This window comes from Schistocerca cancellata, chromosome 5, assembly GCF_023864275.1.
Source record: "Schistocerca cancellata isolate TAMUIC-IGC-003103 chromosome 5, iqSchCanc2.1, whole genome shotgun sequence".
In the NCBI taxonomy this organism is placed as follows: Eukaryota; Metazoa; Arthropoda; class Insecta; order Orthoptera; family Acrididae; genus Schistocerca; species Schistocerca cancellata.
In genome coordinates, this window is record NC_064630.1 from 583,345,901 (window position 1) to 583,362,780 (window position 16,880).

Here is a 16,880-nt window from a genome sequence, read left to right on the forward strand (position 1 = left end):
TGGTTGTCAAGCTCATGTAGAAAGCAGCACAGTGTTTCCAACTTAGTTTGTATGTCACATGGCTGCTTTCACAGGTAGCCGCACCAGTGATGGGATGGGAGATGCCTGTGACCACTTCTGGAGTAGCTGTTCCTAGGAGGATGCATCTAGGTCTATTTCAGGGATATCAGACTTGAGGCAAGATGTTGGAGTAGGGATGGACAAGAATACTGCATAGGTTTCGTGGGTGGTGGAATACCACTATGGGAGGGGTGGGAAGGATAGTGGGTAAAATATTTGCCATTGCAGAGCACAATGAAAGGTAGTAGAAACTCTGGTGTAGAAAGTGATTCAGTTGCTCAAGTCCTGGGTGGTAGAGAATCATAAGGGGAGTGTGACTTTTGTGGCCAGATGGTGGGTATGTGGGAGGTGGTAGATGACTGGAGAGACAAGGCAGGGGACATCTGTTACTGTCTCAAGGTTGGGTTGCTCATCACTGCAGGCCTTGCATGATATCAGTTTCTAATAGCGTGAGTAGAGCTCAACTGTTCATTCAGGACCAATGACAGCTGTTATTAGAAGGATTTTGAACTTCATTCCAGTGCTCAGTTTTACAAAAATTAATTTAATTCTTGTGAATGGCTTTTTTTACTTGGAAAATATTGCCACTGTCTGCTACTGTGGTGGGGTAGAACCAACAAAGTGATAAGACAATTTCTATAAGGGGCAACGAAAGCATAAATCGAACAGATTGTCCAGGAGTAAAGGAAAAAAGAGAAATTTTGGTTCAACTTAGGTAGATGATAAAAAAATTACTTAAAACAAGATCATTTACACAGAGAACATGATGTGAAGATAATAAACTTAAAGCTGTGAAAAGTAAATGTCTGTAGGAATACAAATAAGTAAAGAACATAAGATATACAACCTATCTGCAGCAAAGAAAGCAGAAGACAATGTAATTACTAAACTTCAATTATTCACTGTTAGTTGCATAAAAGGCTGTTATGACTATGTGAACATATGCAACTTAGAGTTCCAAGAACTGGAATTGTGTATTACAATAGAATTTTATATGCCTAATCAATTAATGGAACTAAATAAAGCATATTTCTGTTCACTGAATGAAATAGCTGTTATAACAGTAGACAGTCCAACTGTCTTGGTCATAAAGGTAGAATGTTCCATCTAAAGCTCAGGTTAATGCTCCTTTATGTTTAGCCACAGTTCCTCCTGTATTACGCAAGTACTTTTTATAATATGAATAGATAGTGTGCATAATAGTGGATAAATCACTATACCTTTAATAGTTATTGTTTTCTGTGCATCTTTCCCCACAGAGTGAAAAACAGGCTTTCTGCATTAACATGTGACACTGAAAATATCCAAGAAGTCCCCATTATAAAGCAGAACAATGGGAAATCAGTTGCTGAGGGCAACAAATGTAAATTAAAGGATACTGGTGTGCAAACAGTTGAACTGCAAGACATGTAAGTCTCATTAAGAGTTAATATTGTTTTTAAATTAGTAAATTAAAATGAAAGCTATTACTACTTAAGGGGGTGGGAGGGGGGGGGGGGAGGAGAAAAGAAAAGAAAAAAAGAAGCTGCTGCTTCCTCAGTTTTATGCATATCTACTGTTTATACCATATTAATAATATTTGCATTAATATATTAAAATTTTTCAAAGAAAATAACTATCAACACTCGTAACCATGAAGATTAGTTTGTGTTATACTACTGCATGTCATGCAGCTGTACAGTGAACACAACTATTTATTGTGTAGCTAACAGGAATTTTCAATCCTTGAATCTAAGTAAGCCAGATAACAAAGAAACAGTGGATAACAATATATGATTTTAATTTATTTTCTAATTGGTTAAAGATTCCCAATTTATTGCTTTATGTGTTTTGGGGGTTTGACGAATACTTTTGCATCATAGTACCTACCTACCTCCAGTCAACCATAGACAAGAAGGCAAAGTCTAATAATTATCTTGTGATTGTGCAAATCACAGTTCATCTGAAGCTGACTTTCATTATCACAACAAAAACCATTTACAAGTAAACATGCTGGGAACTGTGTACAAGAATTTTTTTTTAAATCTTTACTAAGGTAAACTTGTCCAGACACTAGACTCACATTCAGGAGGACACAGTTCAGATCCTAACCCAGCCATCCGGACTTGGGTTTACTGTGGTTTCCCGAAATCACATAAGGCAAATGCTGGCATGGTTCCTTTGAAAATAAAAAGTCCAATTACCTTCTATATCTTTTCCCCTTCAGAGCTTGTGCTCTCACTCTAATGAGCTCATCATGATGGTGCTGTACATTAAACCCAAATCTTCTTCCCAAGATCTCTAGAGGCCTTTGAAAGATGTGCAGTTATTTCCATTATGAAATACTCTCACTGCTCACTTCTGCTGAATAAATGCTTTCTTCACATTTTGTCGACTGCTCCAGAAGATAATTCCAAATTCCATAAAACCACAGAACGAAAATTTATAAAACAGTCTATCAGTTTTGTCTTTAGTTCAAGTGAATGAGAGAGGCTTTGAAGAGCATAACATCTTGAACTGAGCTTCTTGATTACTTTATGTTCGTGTTGACTACATTTTAATGAATTATTCAGCTGGATCCCATGGAATTTTACAAAGTGTGTTTCAGTTAGTGTGTAGCTATCAATCTGTGCTGATTGTAGGTCATTTGTGTCGATTTACATTTGCACAACATGAACATTTCAAAGATCAAGTCTTCCATTTTTTGTTGTGGAGCAATTGTAGACCCGTTCAATTTCCTTCTGAGTTGTGTCTGCACTCTTCAGTAGTATGTTTGCATCATTCTCAAACATTACAGCTGCTCCACCAATGATACTAGGTAAAAGACATGTAATTCCCCAATCTATCTTGCCTGAAAATATAAGTTTTGTTAAACATAGACTTAATAAAAGTTCAGTTAATTGCAGTTTTAACTATGATATCCCAGATATCTACTGTTAAGTGGACTTAGTTTTTATTGCATAATTCCTGCTGTTTGTGAAACTTCCAGTCAGGAAAATGGTTTATTAAATGCCTGACTCACAGTTTATTTCGGTTAAAATACAATTTAAAAGTCCTGTATCGTGGCACTCCTTTTAGCAGTCTAGACACATCTTCACTTCTATCAGAAGTATGTTCATTCTCATCTGAAAGTAAAAGACACTCCTGTCTTCTGTATCTCAGTTTGTCCCCCCCCCCCCCCCCCCCCCCCCCCCCCCGCCCTCCCCGTCTCAATATTATGAGTCTGTGCATGTTACTGCCCGGCACAAAGTTTTTATTCCTGTTTATGAAGCTTAATGTTCGTGTACTGAGAATGATAATCTGACATCTTGCTTTTGTTACACATATTTTTTTTTACATGTTGAGAGTTGCTCACAAGTTAAAACAGACAGCTACCTAGTCTTCAGACGATGATATATGATATGTTGAATTGTAACGGATTATGATGTGTTCCACTCCATGCACAATCTGTCACCTAGTTGATATGTGTGCCAACTTGTATGTTACCAATACTTTTCAATCACCATTCTTGAAATTATTTGGTAAATTGGATCTGCTATGCAGTGCCATTAGATCATGAGTTGAGATTTCTTCACCTTCCGCAATGGGCAAGTGCTGAAAGCTCTGATCTATTCAAGCTACTAAAATGATGTAATCAGTTTTGCAATAACTCTTCTGTGTTATAATTACAATGTTTCCTCTATGCAATTTCATTTACAATTGCAAGTGATTCAGATCTCAAACAACTAGTAGCTCACAAATAGATCGTAACATGTATTGCTGTACTGATTTGACATTTCAGAATGACAGTTCTTTATCATCTCCAGCTATTGTGTCATTGACATTATCGCCCAGGCCTTTTCCTCTGTGACTTCCGAGGCACCAACAAGCCAAGACGTCAAAGCAAAAGCGGGCCTTCCTAGCAGGTTGGGAATGCCCACTCACCATCACACCTTGTCGATGTCCTGAGGAGACTTGTTTTGCATCCATCTACATATATGGCAAGCCAGAGTGCACACACTGTAATGTTTCACACTTAAAAACTACCTAAACAACGTTTGCAGTTTCCCAAAACATCTTTCACTGGCATAGTGGTTAGTAATGGAACATGCTATTCCACAGACTACATTTTACATGACAGTGTGAGCCTCTGTTGTGCCAGTTTCATATATCCAGATCCTGAGAACCAAGAGGTGTTGGTTGTTAGTGAAATGCTAACAAGATTACATTTTGTTCATCTATATGAGTAAATATAGAGGTAAACCTTTCAGTTGTGAAAGACTTTTATTTTTCAAATATCACAAACAATTTCAGGCTAAAAGGTGGCCATCATCAGGTGTAATATTACTGAAAACAAGATAAAGGTAATGTTAATGAAAAATTTTTCACAAATGCTTATGAGCATAAGCCAGTGACTAATAAGAACTTTCTTAGCTTAAATACTACTTGCAGTTGGGTTAGTTGTGGTGAAAAATATAAGAAATGTCACAGAGCAGTGGCGACTGGGTAATCGAGGAAGACATAATACAGAATAATTGGTCGAAACTTAAGTCGCGTGTTGTGACCCCATGTGCTGCAGGACTGAATAGAACAGAGGCAAACCCACAAGCAAGATCAGGTCAAGGAGAGGTGCACACAGAGAAAGGAAGTAAATAGATAAGCTCCTAAACTGGCATGGTAATGCTATAGCCATCTAGTATAATGATTAGGAAGTGTCGTGATATCAACTAACCCAACTGTTCAAATGAAACTGACAGTCTTCATTACAAACTGAGAAAATATGCTATGATGTGATGTAACTGATGCTGAAGGGACAGAAAAAGTAAAAGAGTTTGTTAAGACAAACATCAAATTGATCATTTAAGAAAATGCAGAGTCAGAAATGTATACTATAAAGTAATGTGAATGACACCAAAGAAGGTTTAACAAAATATACTTATTGATTAGATAAAGTGCCATATAGTAAGAAAAACGATTTTTTTTTCCATTCAAAAATATAAACACAGTGAATGAACTTTTAAACCTTCCTGAGTACTAAGAATGTGCTATTTAGTTGAGATCCAATTAGACTGCACCAAACATAATAAAATAATTCATAACTAAAGGGAAATTTGTATAATGTTGTTGCTTTGGTTGTTGAAATAATCCAACAGCTCCACTTGAAAGTGGAAAAGAAGCACACTTGTGGAATAATACAATAAGGGAGGAAGCTGCAAAGAAAAAGGAACATTCCTTGTATGCTTTCAGGAGAGAACAGAGGAAGGAAGGAAGTAATACACTGAGAAGAAGAAAGTGGTTAAGAGCATGATGGTAGGTGAGAAGAGAAAAATTAATGGGGAAGTGCTTAAAAATGATAGAAGACGACAGTGAGGGAAATAAAAAAGTCCTCTAAGGAATGGTTATGCAAACAGGAGAATCGTGATGAAAAATATCAGGATGATCAGTAAAGAAGGAAAAGAAGTTAAGAATGTACAGGAAATCAAGGAGATGGGGAAGAAACATTTTGAAGAGTTAATAAATCCCAATGGAAATATGGGAGAGAAAATTGAGGAGCCTGGGAATGTAAAGGATGCCACTCTGGACCTAACCAGGACAGAAATATAGGAAATGCTAGAAACCATGAAAAGAGGAAAAGTGCCTGGATTTGATGAAGCAAATATGGAGATGGTGAGGGCAGCTGGCATTGCTGGACTGCATTGGCTCTATAGGGTCATGAGAATAGTATGAAAAGAAAGGACTCCCGAAGACTGGAAAATGGATCTGATACTTAATAAACGGCATCTCCTAGAGAAACATCATGAATGTGGTAAGAGTTTAATAAGGTTTTCCTGGACATTGAGAAGACGTATGATAGTATGAGAAGAAGCAAGATCTGGGAAACCCGACAGAAAAAGGGTAATAGAAGGCTGATTGACAGAAAAATGGGCTGATGTAAGTGGCTGCAACATCCCTGCTACTTTCCATCACCATTATGAAAGAGAGAAAGGCAGGAATGACAGTGCGAATAGGAGATGAAAATATGAAAGCAGTACTCTTTGCATATGATTTAATAGTGTAGCACAGTAGAGCAGGAGAGGCACAAGAACGGATAAATGCACAGGAGAAAGAGGTGAGACAGTAAGGATTAAAATTTAACGCAGAGAAGTGTGAAGTGATAGTGACGATGAGCAATAAAATGAGAGTAGGTGGAGTATAAGAAGCCTGGTATGAAACAAGGATGTATTGCCAAAAAGTAAGTAAATGTTACACCAAATATATTATTCTCTTGTAAACATGTAGGCATCAGAAATATTGGTACTGTAGAAAAGGCAGGTGAGTAAGACACAAACTTGTTAGAAGAAATTTTGAAAAATCAAAATAGGACTTATTAGAATGGATAGAGTAAGGAATGAGACAATGAGAGAAAAAGTGAAAGTGAAACCCATGCAGAGAAAAAGTGAATGTGAAACCCATGCAAGTGACCATAGAAAAGACAAAATTGAGATGGTATGGGTACATTAAAAGAATGTGAGTTTGGAGGATACAGAGACCGGCTTGTGAAATGACAAGAGTTCTAGAAGAAGACTGAGAGATATATTGTTGGAATGAAGGAATGAGTGAAGAATAGAGGTGAAGACTGGGACAGAGTGCAGTGAGAAACATGGTAGATGAGGACAAGAACATGAGCCATTGCAGCAACACGTCAGTAAGCACCTGAAGATGATGAGCCGCTGTCTTGTTGAAATATTGTGCAGTTTCCACAACATTATCCGACACAAAGCCTGTGAACCAGTGAAGCAGTTACTACATTGGGAAAGTCTTAAACAGCACTTACAATATTATTATTAAAATATTTTCCACTTCTTTTTGTTAACAAACTTTTCATTGAGTCTGATAGAAATACAGTCTTTCTGTGCTCTCAGTTGCCCTGTTTCCCTTTTAACAGTATTCCAAATTATTTTAATTGCATTATCAGTGGTGCTAATCTCAGACACAGTGCACACACTTCTGGAGTTTTTAACAACTTTTCTTAATACAATGCAGTAGTGACTGTTTCTGAATCATCACTCCTTCTAGCTATAATATAAATTTCCCTTTTCTGTTTACAAGATTTTTTATCATTTTTGTAAGCTATGGCATTTTAGATGGTTTCTTATTTCGTCTCACATAATAAACACACCCTAAGCAACACAAACAAAAGTATGGCAATGAAATAACTCACATTTCGTACAATCCACTAGCCAAAGACTGCTGGATTCTTTTGCATAAGACATGATTTGGCTACCCGTATTCAGTTATTACCATCACAAAAGATCGGCTTAGAGGAGGCAAACTTCATACGACTTGGTGGAAACGAAATATATTTTTTTTTATTATATAACCTTCAAACGAGTTTCAGCCAGGACTGCTCATCATGTCAGCTCTTATAGCAAAAAGAAGATTTTACAGTTTACTTTTAGCACTGAAACTTAATTTTTTTTGTCTTGAGTTTGCTTATAAAGGTCAGTTTTAATCACCGTGGGCAAAGTGAGCATGATTAATAGTTCTGCTGCAGATTGCCGACCGCCATTTTCTTGGATACGAGGGTGGTTTGAAAAGTTCTCGGAACGGAATAGAAACATCACTGAAACTTTTTTTTATTTTTCAATGTAGTCTCCTTGTAGATTAATTCACTTGGTTCAATGATGTTCCAGTGCCTTGATACCACCTCAAAGTTAGTTTCCTCCAGGCCTGCAAAATAGTTGTCAACTCCGGCTATCAGTTCTACGTTTGAAGTGAATCTTCGTCCACCAAGAAAAATTTTCTGTTTTGGGAAGGGATCAAAGTCTGACAAAGCCATATCAGGTGAATATGGTGGGTGTGGCAAAAATTCATACCTTAGTTCGTGTAATTTTGCCATGGCGATGGCACATGTGTGTGGGCACGCATTGTTTTGAGGGAAGATTACTTTCTTCCTTGCAAAACCTGGCCTTTTTTCGCGTATCTTTTGTTGAAACTTGTCCAGAAGGTTAGTATAGTATTCTCAAGTATTTGTTTGCCCAGCGGGGAGATAATCTACAGACGGAGTTGTCTTTGTTTTCTTTGGTGGCAGAGAGTAGCATGTTTCCACTGCTTTGACTGTTGTTTTGTCTCTGGGGTATAGTAATGCACCCAAGTTTCATCTGTGGTCACAAACCGGCACAAAAAATCTTGTTCGTTTCTCCTAAAATTGGCCAAACATTGTTCTGATTCGTCCATTCTCATGCGTTTTTGATCCAGCATCAAGAGTCGCGTCACCTATCTTGCATATAATTTTTTCATTTCTAATTCTTCAGTTAAAATGTGACCCTTTTCAGATGACCCCTGGTAAGTGTGAGCAATTTTATGCACTTTCAGTCGGCGATCCTCCACGACCATTTTGTGCACTTTTGCAATGATTTCTGGAGTTGAGACCCCTCTTGGCCAACCACTGTACAGATAATCATCTAAGCTCTCCCAACCAAATTTAAATTCATTTTTCCACCTGGAAACAGTTGAATATGAAGAAGCAGAGCCCCCAGTGTATTCTGGAAATTGGCATGAATGTCGTGTGCTTTCATACCTTTCTTTATGAAGTACTTATCACTGCTCGAATCTCGATTTTTTTCCATCTTCGCAAATCACTACGCGGGAACTACAACAGAGCCACATCAACACAACAGCTCTCCTCCAAGAACACTGATGTGGCGTATGTTTACAGGCAACAGTCCAATGAATATCACGTGAACAACTCGTTGCGCTAGCACTGACCTCTCGTGGTGATTCTGAGAACTTTTCAAACCACCCTCATGCATTGCACATCAAGAGGTTGTGGTTAGGTTATAACATGAGTGTAAATTCAATGCTACAAAACATGTTGTCTACCACAGTTAAGTCATTGGCCATTTAAAATCAGCTGTGGACAGAACATCTCATGGTCCCACCATGCCTGATGGGAGCAGCTTTCAACATTAAACCATGTTACATGAAAAGCATTTTAGCACTTGTGAAGTGATCTGCTGTGGTTGTGTGTTGTCTTTAACCAATTGATAGCCAATGTGGCAACACTGCAGTACCAAGTGATAGATGTCAGCTATCAAGTAATTTTAAACAGACTACCATCTGGTGAGCACGATGTATGAGACAGGCGAAATACCCTCAGACTTTAAGAAGAATATAATAATTCCAATCCCAAAGAAAGCAGGTGTTGACAGATGTGTAAGTTACCGAACTATCAGTTTAATAAGTCACAGCTGCAAAATACTAACGCGAATTCTTTACAGACGAATGGAAAAACTGGTAGAAGCCGACCTCGGGGAAGATCAGTTTGGATTCCGTAGAAATGTTGGAACACGTGAGGCAATACTGACCTTACGACTTATCTTGGAAGAAAGATTAAGAAAAGGCAAACCTACGTTTCTAGCATTTGTAGACTTAGAGAAAGCTTTTGACAATGTTGACTGGAATACTCTCTTTCAAATTCTGAAGGTGGCAGGGGTAAAATACAGGGAGCGAAAGGCTATTTACAATTTGTACAGAAACCAGATGGCAGTTATAAGAGTCGAGGGGCATGAAAGGGAAGCAGTGGTTGGGAAAGGAGTGAGACAGGGTTGTAGCCTCTCCCCGATGTTATTCAATCTGTATATTGAGCAAGCAGTAAAGGAAACAAAAGAAAAATTCGGAGTAGGTATTAAAATTCATGGAGAAGAAATAAAAACTTTGAGGTTCGCCGATGACATTGTAATTCTGTCAGAGACAGCAAAGGACTTGGAAGAGCAGTTGAACGGAATGGACAGTGTCTTGAAAGGAGGATATAAGATGAACATCAACAAAAGCAAAACGAGGATAATGGAATGTAGTCAAAATAAGTCGGGTGATGCTGAGGGAATTAGATTAGGAAATGAGACACTTAAAGTAGTAAAGGAGTTTTGCTATTTAGGGAGTAAAATAACCGATGATGGTCGAAGTAGAGAGGATATAAAATGTAGACTGGCAATGGCAAGGAAAGCGTTTCTCAAGAAGAGAAATTTGTTAACATCAAATATAGATTTAGGTGTCAGGAAGTCGTTTCTGAAAGTATTTGTATGGAGTGTAGCCATGTATGGAAGTGAGACATGGAAGATAACTAGTCTGGACAAGAAGAGAATAGAAGCTTTCGAAATGTGGTGCTACAGAAGAATGCTGAAGATAAGGTGGGTAGATCACGTAACTAATGAGGAGGTATTGAATAGGATTGGGGAGAAGAGAAGTTTGTGGCACAACTTGACTAGAAGAAGGGATCGGTTGGTAGGACATGTTCTGAGGCATCAAGGGATCACAAATTTAGCATTGGAGGGCAGCGTGGAGGGTAAAAATCGTAGAGGGAGACCAAGAGATCAATACACTAAGCAGATTCAGAAGGATGTAGGTTGCAGTAGGTACTGGGAGATGAAGAAGCTTGCACAGGATAGAGTAGCATGGAGAGCTGCATCAAACCAGTCTCAGGACTGAAGACCACAACAACAACAACAGTATGGTATAGATCCATTGCAATACTGAGGGTGCCTACACACAGGATTCAGTAGAGTCCCCAATGGTTGGCAATGGAATTTTTTCCCACTGTTTGTGCAACAATTTCCAACCAATTTCTCAATTTGGCGCGAGTGACAAGGGGGGAGGGGGGTGACAAGTGAATTCTGTTCTCCAAGACAGAGAGCAGAGTTTGTATTATTTTGAGACATGACAGCTTGGATAGCTGGGGCAGATACAAAACCCCAGTTGCTTCTTCAAAAAACAAAGACGGGACAGATCCAGTTGAAAGGAATATGAGTGAGTTCCATCAAATGAAGTGGCCATGTAAAATGTGGATATTACTGTAATCATTGTTAGGTACGTACATTGCAGTACAGTGATTTGACAGGAGGACAGTTGCTACATATGGCAATTTCTTGGACAAGGTGACTATTTTTCTTTGGATTGTGGGCAGAATGGCTTATAACCAATTTTAAAGACACTTTCCATTCTGCTTATGGATATTCCAAGTCCTTTGCTGTCTTTAATGGAATTGAAATAGCAAACTTCAAAGTTTTCATAGTGTCAGAAGTTCTCTATAAATTTACAAATATCATAAACGTAGGTTTGCCATATTATTGAGTCTATCTTCTAAAATAAGTCATAGGATCAATATTGCTTCACATATTGCTGCATTACCTTGGAACCAAACTAATCATCCCCAAGGTTGGCTTATACCAGTCTGTCTATTCATCTATTAATATTTTGTGCCAGTATTTTGCTACATTGGATTACTGAACTGTTGGTTATATAATAATCACATCAGGCAGCACCTGCCTTCTTTGAAATTACAATTATTACATTCTTCCTACACCTTGAAAGTATTTACATTTACTTACACATGAAGTGTCATAGATTTCAGTACTTTTCAAAGGAAGCTGCTGTGCAGCAGAATTGTGGCTATATCAGTCGCACTGAGTGACACTTGCGTTTAGAAGGAGTGCAGTTCAAATTACCATCCAGACATTGAGGTGTAGTTTTTCTATGGTTTCCCTAAATTGTTTAAGGCAAGGACATAACTGGTTTCTTTCCTCAATCCCTGCATGCATTCCATCTCTAATGTCCATCTCAGCAATAGACCATTAAACCCTGAACTTCCTCCATTCTTCTTTGTCTGTGGCACCAACATTTTCTTCATTAGACCATGACTTGCTTTTGGTGGTTTCTACTTTGTGTTGTTCATTGCCTATATACTACTACATGTTCTAGGAAATTTAAAATTACCGCGCTACCGCTACGAATGCAGGTTCGAATCCTGCCTCAGGCATGGATGTGTGTGCTGTCCTTAGGTTAGTTAGGTTTAAGTAGTTCTAAGTTCTAGGGGACTGATGACCTCAGAAGTTAAGTCCCATAGTGCTCAGAGCCATTTGAACCATTTTGAACCAATTTAAAATTAAATACATAAACAATCCTATCGTCCGCATTTTCCAATTCTGTCGTGGTGTACAGTTTTATTTACACAGTGTAACAGTTAACAGTTTCCAAAATTATACTGCATTTTTCAATTTTGTTCATTGGTATACTGACCGATCTTTAATTCTATTGAGACTTGTAAATATGTGTTAATATTTTTCAAATGATGTGTACCAAGTGGATCTTAGACATAAAGCATCTGAGATGCTATGTACTCTCAGTTTGTTCAGTAGGTGTCTTCTTCCTCAGCTTTTCTTATTTTTTGCTTCTTGCATTGCTTTCTTCTGAACTTCCATTCTTGCACTGTCTTTACTCCTACGTTTCTGCTTCCTTTCTACCTTGCTTCTTCCTCTTTTTATCCCCCTTCTCTTGATTTATCTTCTCTTGTATATAACTTCTTCTACTTCCTCTCCTCCTTCTTCATCATCATCATCATCTTCTTCTTCTTTCCTTACTAGTATTTTATCTCTTCATTATCTTTTGTTTGTCAGACTTCCATCTGTTTATTTTCTACTTAGTGTCCTCTTCTTGAGATTGAAATTTGCTTGGTTTGCAAGTAACATTTATTCAAAATGAAACTTCCTGGTAGATTAAAACTGTGTGCCCGACTGAGACTCGAACTCGGGACCTTTGACTTTCGCGGGCAAGCGCTCTACCATCTGAGCTACTGAAGCACGACACAAGCCCGGTACTCACAGCTTTACTTCTGCCAGTATCTCGTCTCCTACCTTCCTTTATTCAAAATGTTAGCTGTTATTGCAATCTTTTGCTAGTTTGATATTCCACACATTTGCCTCATTTTTCTTTCCCAAAAGCTCATTGGGGCAAAGCAAAACTGTTTTATGAAAGATGTAGGGAGGATACAATCCAGTGGCCTGAACTGCTGGACTTGGTATACACTATGGTAACTTATAACTGACTTCCAACAGACACTGTTGCAAGCTCCCTTTTATATTATATTGCCTCTCATTTACTTTAGGAAGTTCTTCCTCATTTTAAAACCTTGCATCTCATTTCTTCTGTAATGTCTTCAACAGATTTTTATATGTACTGGACTTATTTAACATTGTCATGTACACATTTTTTCTGTTCGATTTCTCTAGCAAGGCATCCTCCTTTTGCAGCTGCTGTTCTGTTTAAACTGACAAATTACCCGTGTTTTTGGAATCTTTACTTCTTTCCTGCAGTTGAAATTTTAATTTCCATATTTCCTTAACTGTCCCTCTTGAAGCTTTTTTTAATTAATGCATCTTCCTCTAACTATTTTTGTGCTCCACCATGAAATTTTTTCTGTCCATCTCCTTAGTGATACTGTTCATGATTTTTGTGGTTATCCAGTCCAACCTCATTGTACTATATTTCTGTACCTCTTTTTTGCAAGAGTATTTTCACTGCTTTCCATTCAATTGTACCTGATCCTGTTCGTTTTACATGTATTTCCAGTAGCTTTCTTGAGATCACAGTTGAGTTACCAGTTTACTTGTTTCATTCTTCTCCACAAATCTGGAATTTGGCACAAGTATCACAATTTTGTCCCTATCCTGGAGCTCAAGTCATCTATAAATTTCTGTTGTGTCTGTTATTTCAGTCATTATTTTCACTGGTAGTCAGTTCACATTTGAATAGTCTTCATCTGTAGTAGCTTCACAGCATAACACTATCAACAATGGAAGATTATGATCACGATGAATTACAGGCCCTACTGCTACTCTTTTTTTTTCACTGATTTGTCATCATTTGCACAGTTTATCCTCTGGTTATGGCATCTCCTGATATTGACATTCTTTGTCATTGTCCCAGGGTTCCATTGGTAATAGAAATTGAGTATAGATTAAGACATGCCAGTTAATGAAATACTCACTTCTAGAGCTCCTGTTCATTAACAAAACATATAGGCAGTAATGCAGTCATCTAGCATAGACTAAAAACTGTAGTGTCAAAATACATACATGCAGATCAGAACAATTCATTACCCAGATTATCTATATCTAGTTCCATATAAAGTTTCATAAATTCCACTGCTTTTAAAATGAGGTGATGGTGGCAGATGTCCTTCTAAGCACTCTAACATAGTCTTAAAGTAGCTTTTAGCTGTCACTATGGTTTACTGATTCTTACCTTCACACTGCATGTAACAATCTGCATGGAATCGTTCTCTCTTGCTATTAGTTTTCATGCTGAAATTTACTGGCAGATTAAAATAGTGTGCAGAAATGACACCTGCACTCTTGCCCCATCCTTTCAAGTCCACTACAGGAGAGCCTCTTTGGTGCTTAAAGTGGGTGAGGGGTACTGCTAATTTGAAGCTTTGAAATTGGTCTTGGGACATATGAGAATAAGTTCTTAGGTAAGAACCTTACTTGTGAAAAGCAAGAGTCCAGAGTCAAATCCCAATCTTGTGTATATGTTTTAATTTGTACAGAAGTTTAATTATCGTTTCACCCTGCTACAGAAATAAAAGTATTAGTTTTCATATTTATTAGTCATTTCAAAGGTGTGCATTGTGCTCAGCTTTCAACTTTGGTCATACATTTTGGAACATAGATATCTGCTAGAAGCCAAGTCATTAAAACAAAAATCTTTCACAGTTTTTCTTAATTCTCTTTTAAGTGTATTACTCGACAAGGAGTTCAAAGACAAGAAATTTAGCACAGTTGCTTCAAACACAGAAGAAACAAAGGTTAAATATGAAAGAAGTCAGAAGAAATCAAGTTCATCTTTTATTTCACCAGAATTCAATAAACCAACTAAAGCAGTTAAAGAATCGGATTATCCTGAAACTGCAAAACATATGCGGCCAGTGAGTGCTTCTTTACAAAGATCTTATGATAAAATTAGAAGCGCATCTCCATGCAGAAGATCAAGATCTCCAAGCCCACGTTTTTCTGTGTTGTCACGGACTAGGCGCAAATCCTACATGGAACAGAAGCAACCAGTGTTCACTGACTTTGGATGGAATGATAGTAACAGAAATGTTGGGGATAAGAAGACATACAATATTCTTGCCCCTGAGAAAGAGGTTTGTGTTGAAAACATTTCGTCCATTATGTTCAATGAATGTATATTATCTTTTTGTCATAGCAGTGCTCTTATTTAACTGTTCACGTAATTTGAGTGGAAGTATGAAACTTGTCTTGTAGAAAGGGGAATTGTCAGTAGGATATTAGGAAGGAAAGAGAAACAAGTGGAGGACAGGTACTACCAGTGACTGAGGACAGAGACTTGCTGAACAAAATTATACGTCAGGGTGACAATTTGCATCTGTGAAATCCAGGCAAGCTAGTGTTAGATGGGAGAATCCAGCTGGCATCTGTTTGAAGCAGCCATTGATGTTTGCTGAGAAGTGTTCCTGTAAAATTGGATTGTCAAACAGTGATGTTTATATAAGGCTTGGCTGTATTCAGAGATGCCTGTACCCATAATGGAATAGTAGGTGGCAGTGACACAGCTGAAATAGGCTGCATGGGTACACAGGACATATTGTATTATGGTAAGTTTCTGAAAGTAGACACGGCATAAGGATGGACTAGAATATTTTTCTAAAGTCAATGAACTATGGATACCAATTTTAGAGGGGTAAGAAGGATTTTGAAAAGAACTGCTTTTCGGGGTGCAGTGAAAGGTAGTCAGAACCCTGGTGGAACTGTTTCAGTACAGAGTGGTATCGTGTGAATGGCTGGTGCTCCTTTCTGCTTGGTTGTGGATTATTAAGAGAATGAAATATTATGTCACAGGATCTCTTATTTTTTTACCAGTTTTCCAGGATTATGTTTGTTAAAATACCCTTAGCAAGGTGTTTTGCGTATTCAGAAATGGATTTTTTGTTACTGCACATACACTGTATACAGATAATAAGCCTACAGAGGAAAAAACATCTCTGTTCTCATACTTCAGCCCTTTCTCCTCCTTAACCTTCATATTGACCCTCCCTATCTTTATGTTCACCTCACCTAACCGGCCAATCGAGCCACAATGCTGGGAGAATGTGTGTGTGTGTGTGTGTGTGTGTGTGTGTGTGTGTGTGTGTGTGCGCGCGCGCGCACGCATTTGTATGTAATATCTGTCTCTCTAAAGAAGAATAAAAGGTCAAAACCTGTGTGGTAATATTCAACTTCATTTCTATGTGACTATCCACTTGTTATTGTGCTGTGAATGGTTGTCCTTCCTTAAACTTTTGTTTAGTTACAGTAACATTGCTCACTGCTCATCAACTGCTACACATGCACACTTGCAGCTAGTAAGTGATATTTGTTCTTTGTCTCCAATGATATTAATGCTGACTTCTCTAATACTCTGTTTTCACTTGTAAATGTTTTATTAGTTGTGTAAGAATTTAAATTAAATATTTCACCAGCAGTCTGCAGGTGTTTAAATGTAACTGTAAGTATTGTTGCACATTATCAACTTCTTATGTGTTACAAAAAGTTACAGGGATGCAGTGAACCGAAGATAATAGAACGGAAAAAAAATTAATAAGAAATAACAAGTCAAGTAACTGTTATTTTTAACTGCTGCAAACTTTGCTGAATCAGTTAATATTTAACGTTCTGTGCTCTGATGTGTGATTTTATCTTCCACTTACTAGCAATTTCAAAACTAAGAATCTTTACAGGTCCATCCCCTTGCACTACAAGCATTAAGAAATAGACAGACTGAGATTGAGGAGTGCCTTGCTCAAGAATCCCAGGTACTAAATGCTGCCCAAACTCCAATGGTAGGTTAGCCCACATATGATGCATATCCATGGTTTGTAGAAGTAAAACAAGCAGCCTCCAACTTTCTCAGCATAAGATATATTATTACTATTTTAGTATTCCATGTGACAAAATAGCAAAGAGTTCCCCAGTTCTCACGGAAACTGATATTGTGTACTGTGAATAAACATTTGAAAGTTTGGGGTCAACTGAAGAATGAGATACAAC

General features: G+C 37.8%; 1 protein-coding gene across 5 annotated transcripts in view; it reads left to right on the top strand.

Annotated features, from left to right (window-relative positions):
• LOC126188926 (uncharacterized) overlaps positions 1-16,880 on the top strand; it is a 136,776-nt gene that overhangs the window by 64,765 nt on the left and 55,131 nt on the right. For 4 of the 5 annotated variants that reach the window (XM_049930643.1, XM_049930642.1, XM_049930644.1 and 1 more), the window contains 3 exons: positions 1,320-1,469; positions 14,569-14,977; positions 16,571-16,672. In XM_049930643.1, the coding sequence (XP_049786600.1) occupies positions 1,320-1,469; positions 14,569-14,977; positions 16,571-16,672 (661 nt within the window). The remainder of the gene's footprint in view (positions 1-1,319; positions 1,470-14,568; positions 14,978-16,570; positions 16,673-16,880) is intronic. The other variant, XM_049930645.1, reaches the window with a different exon arrangement.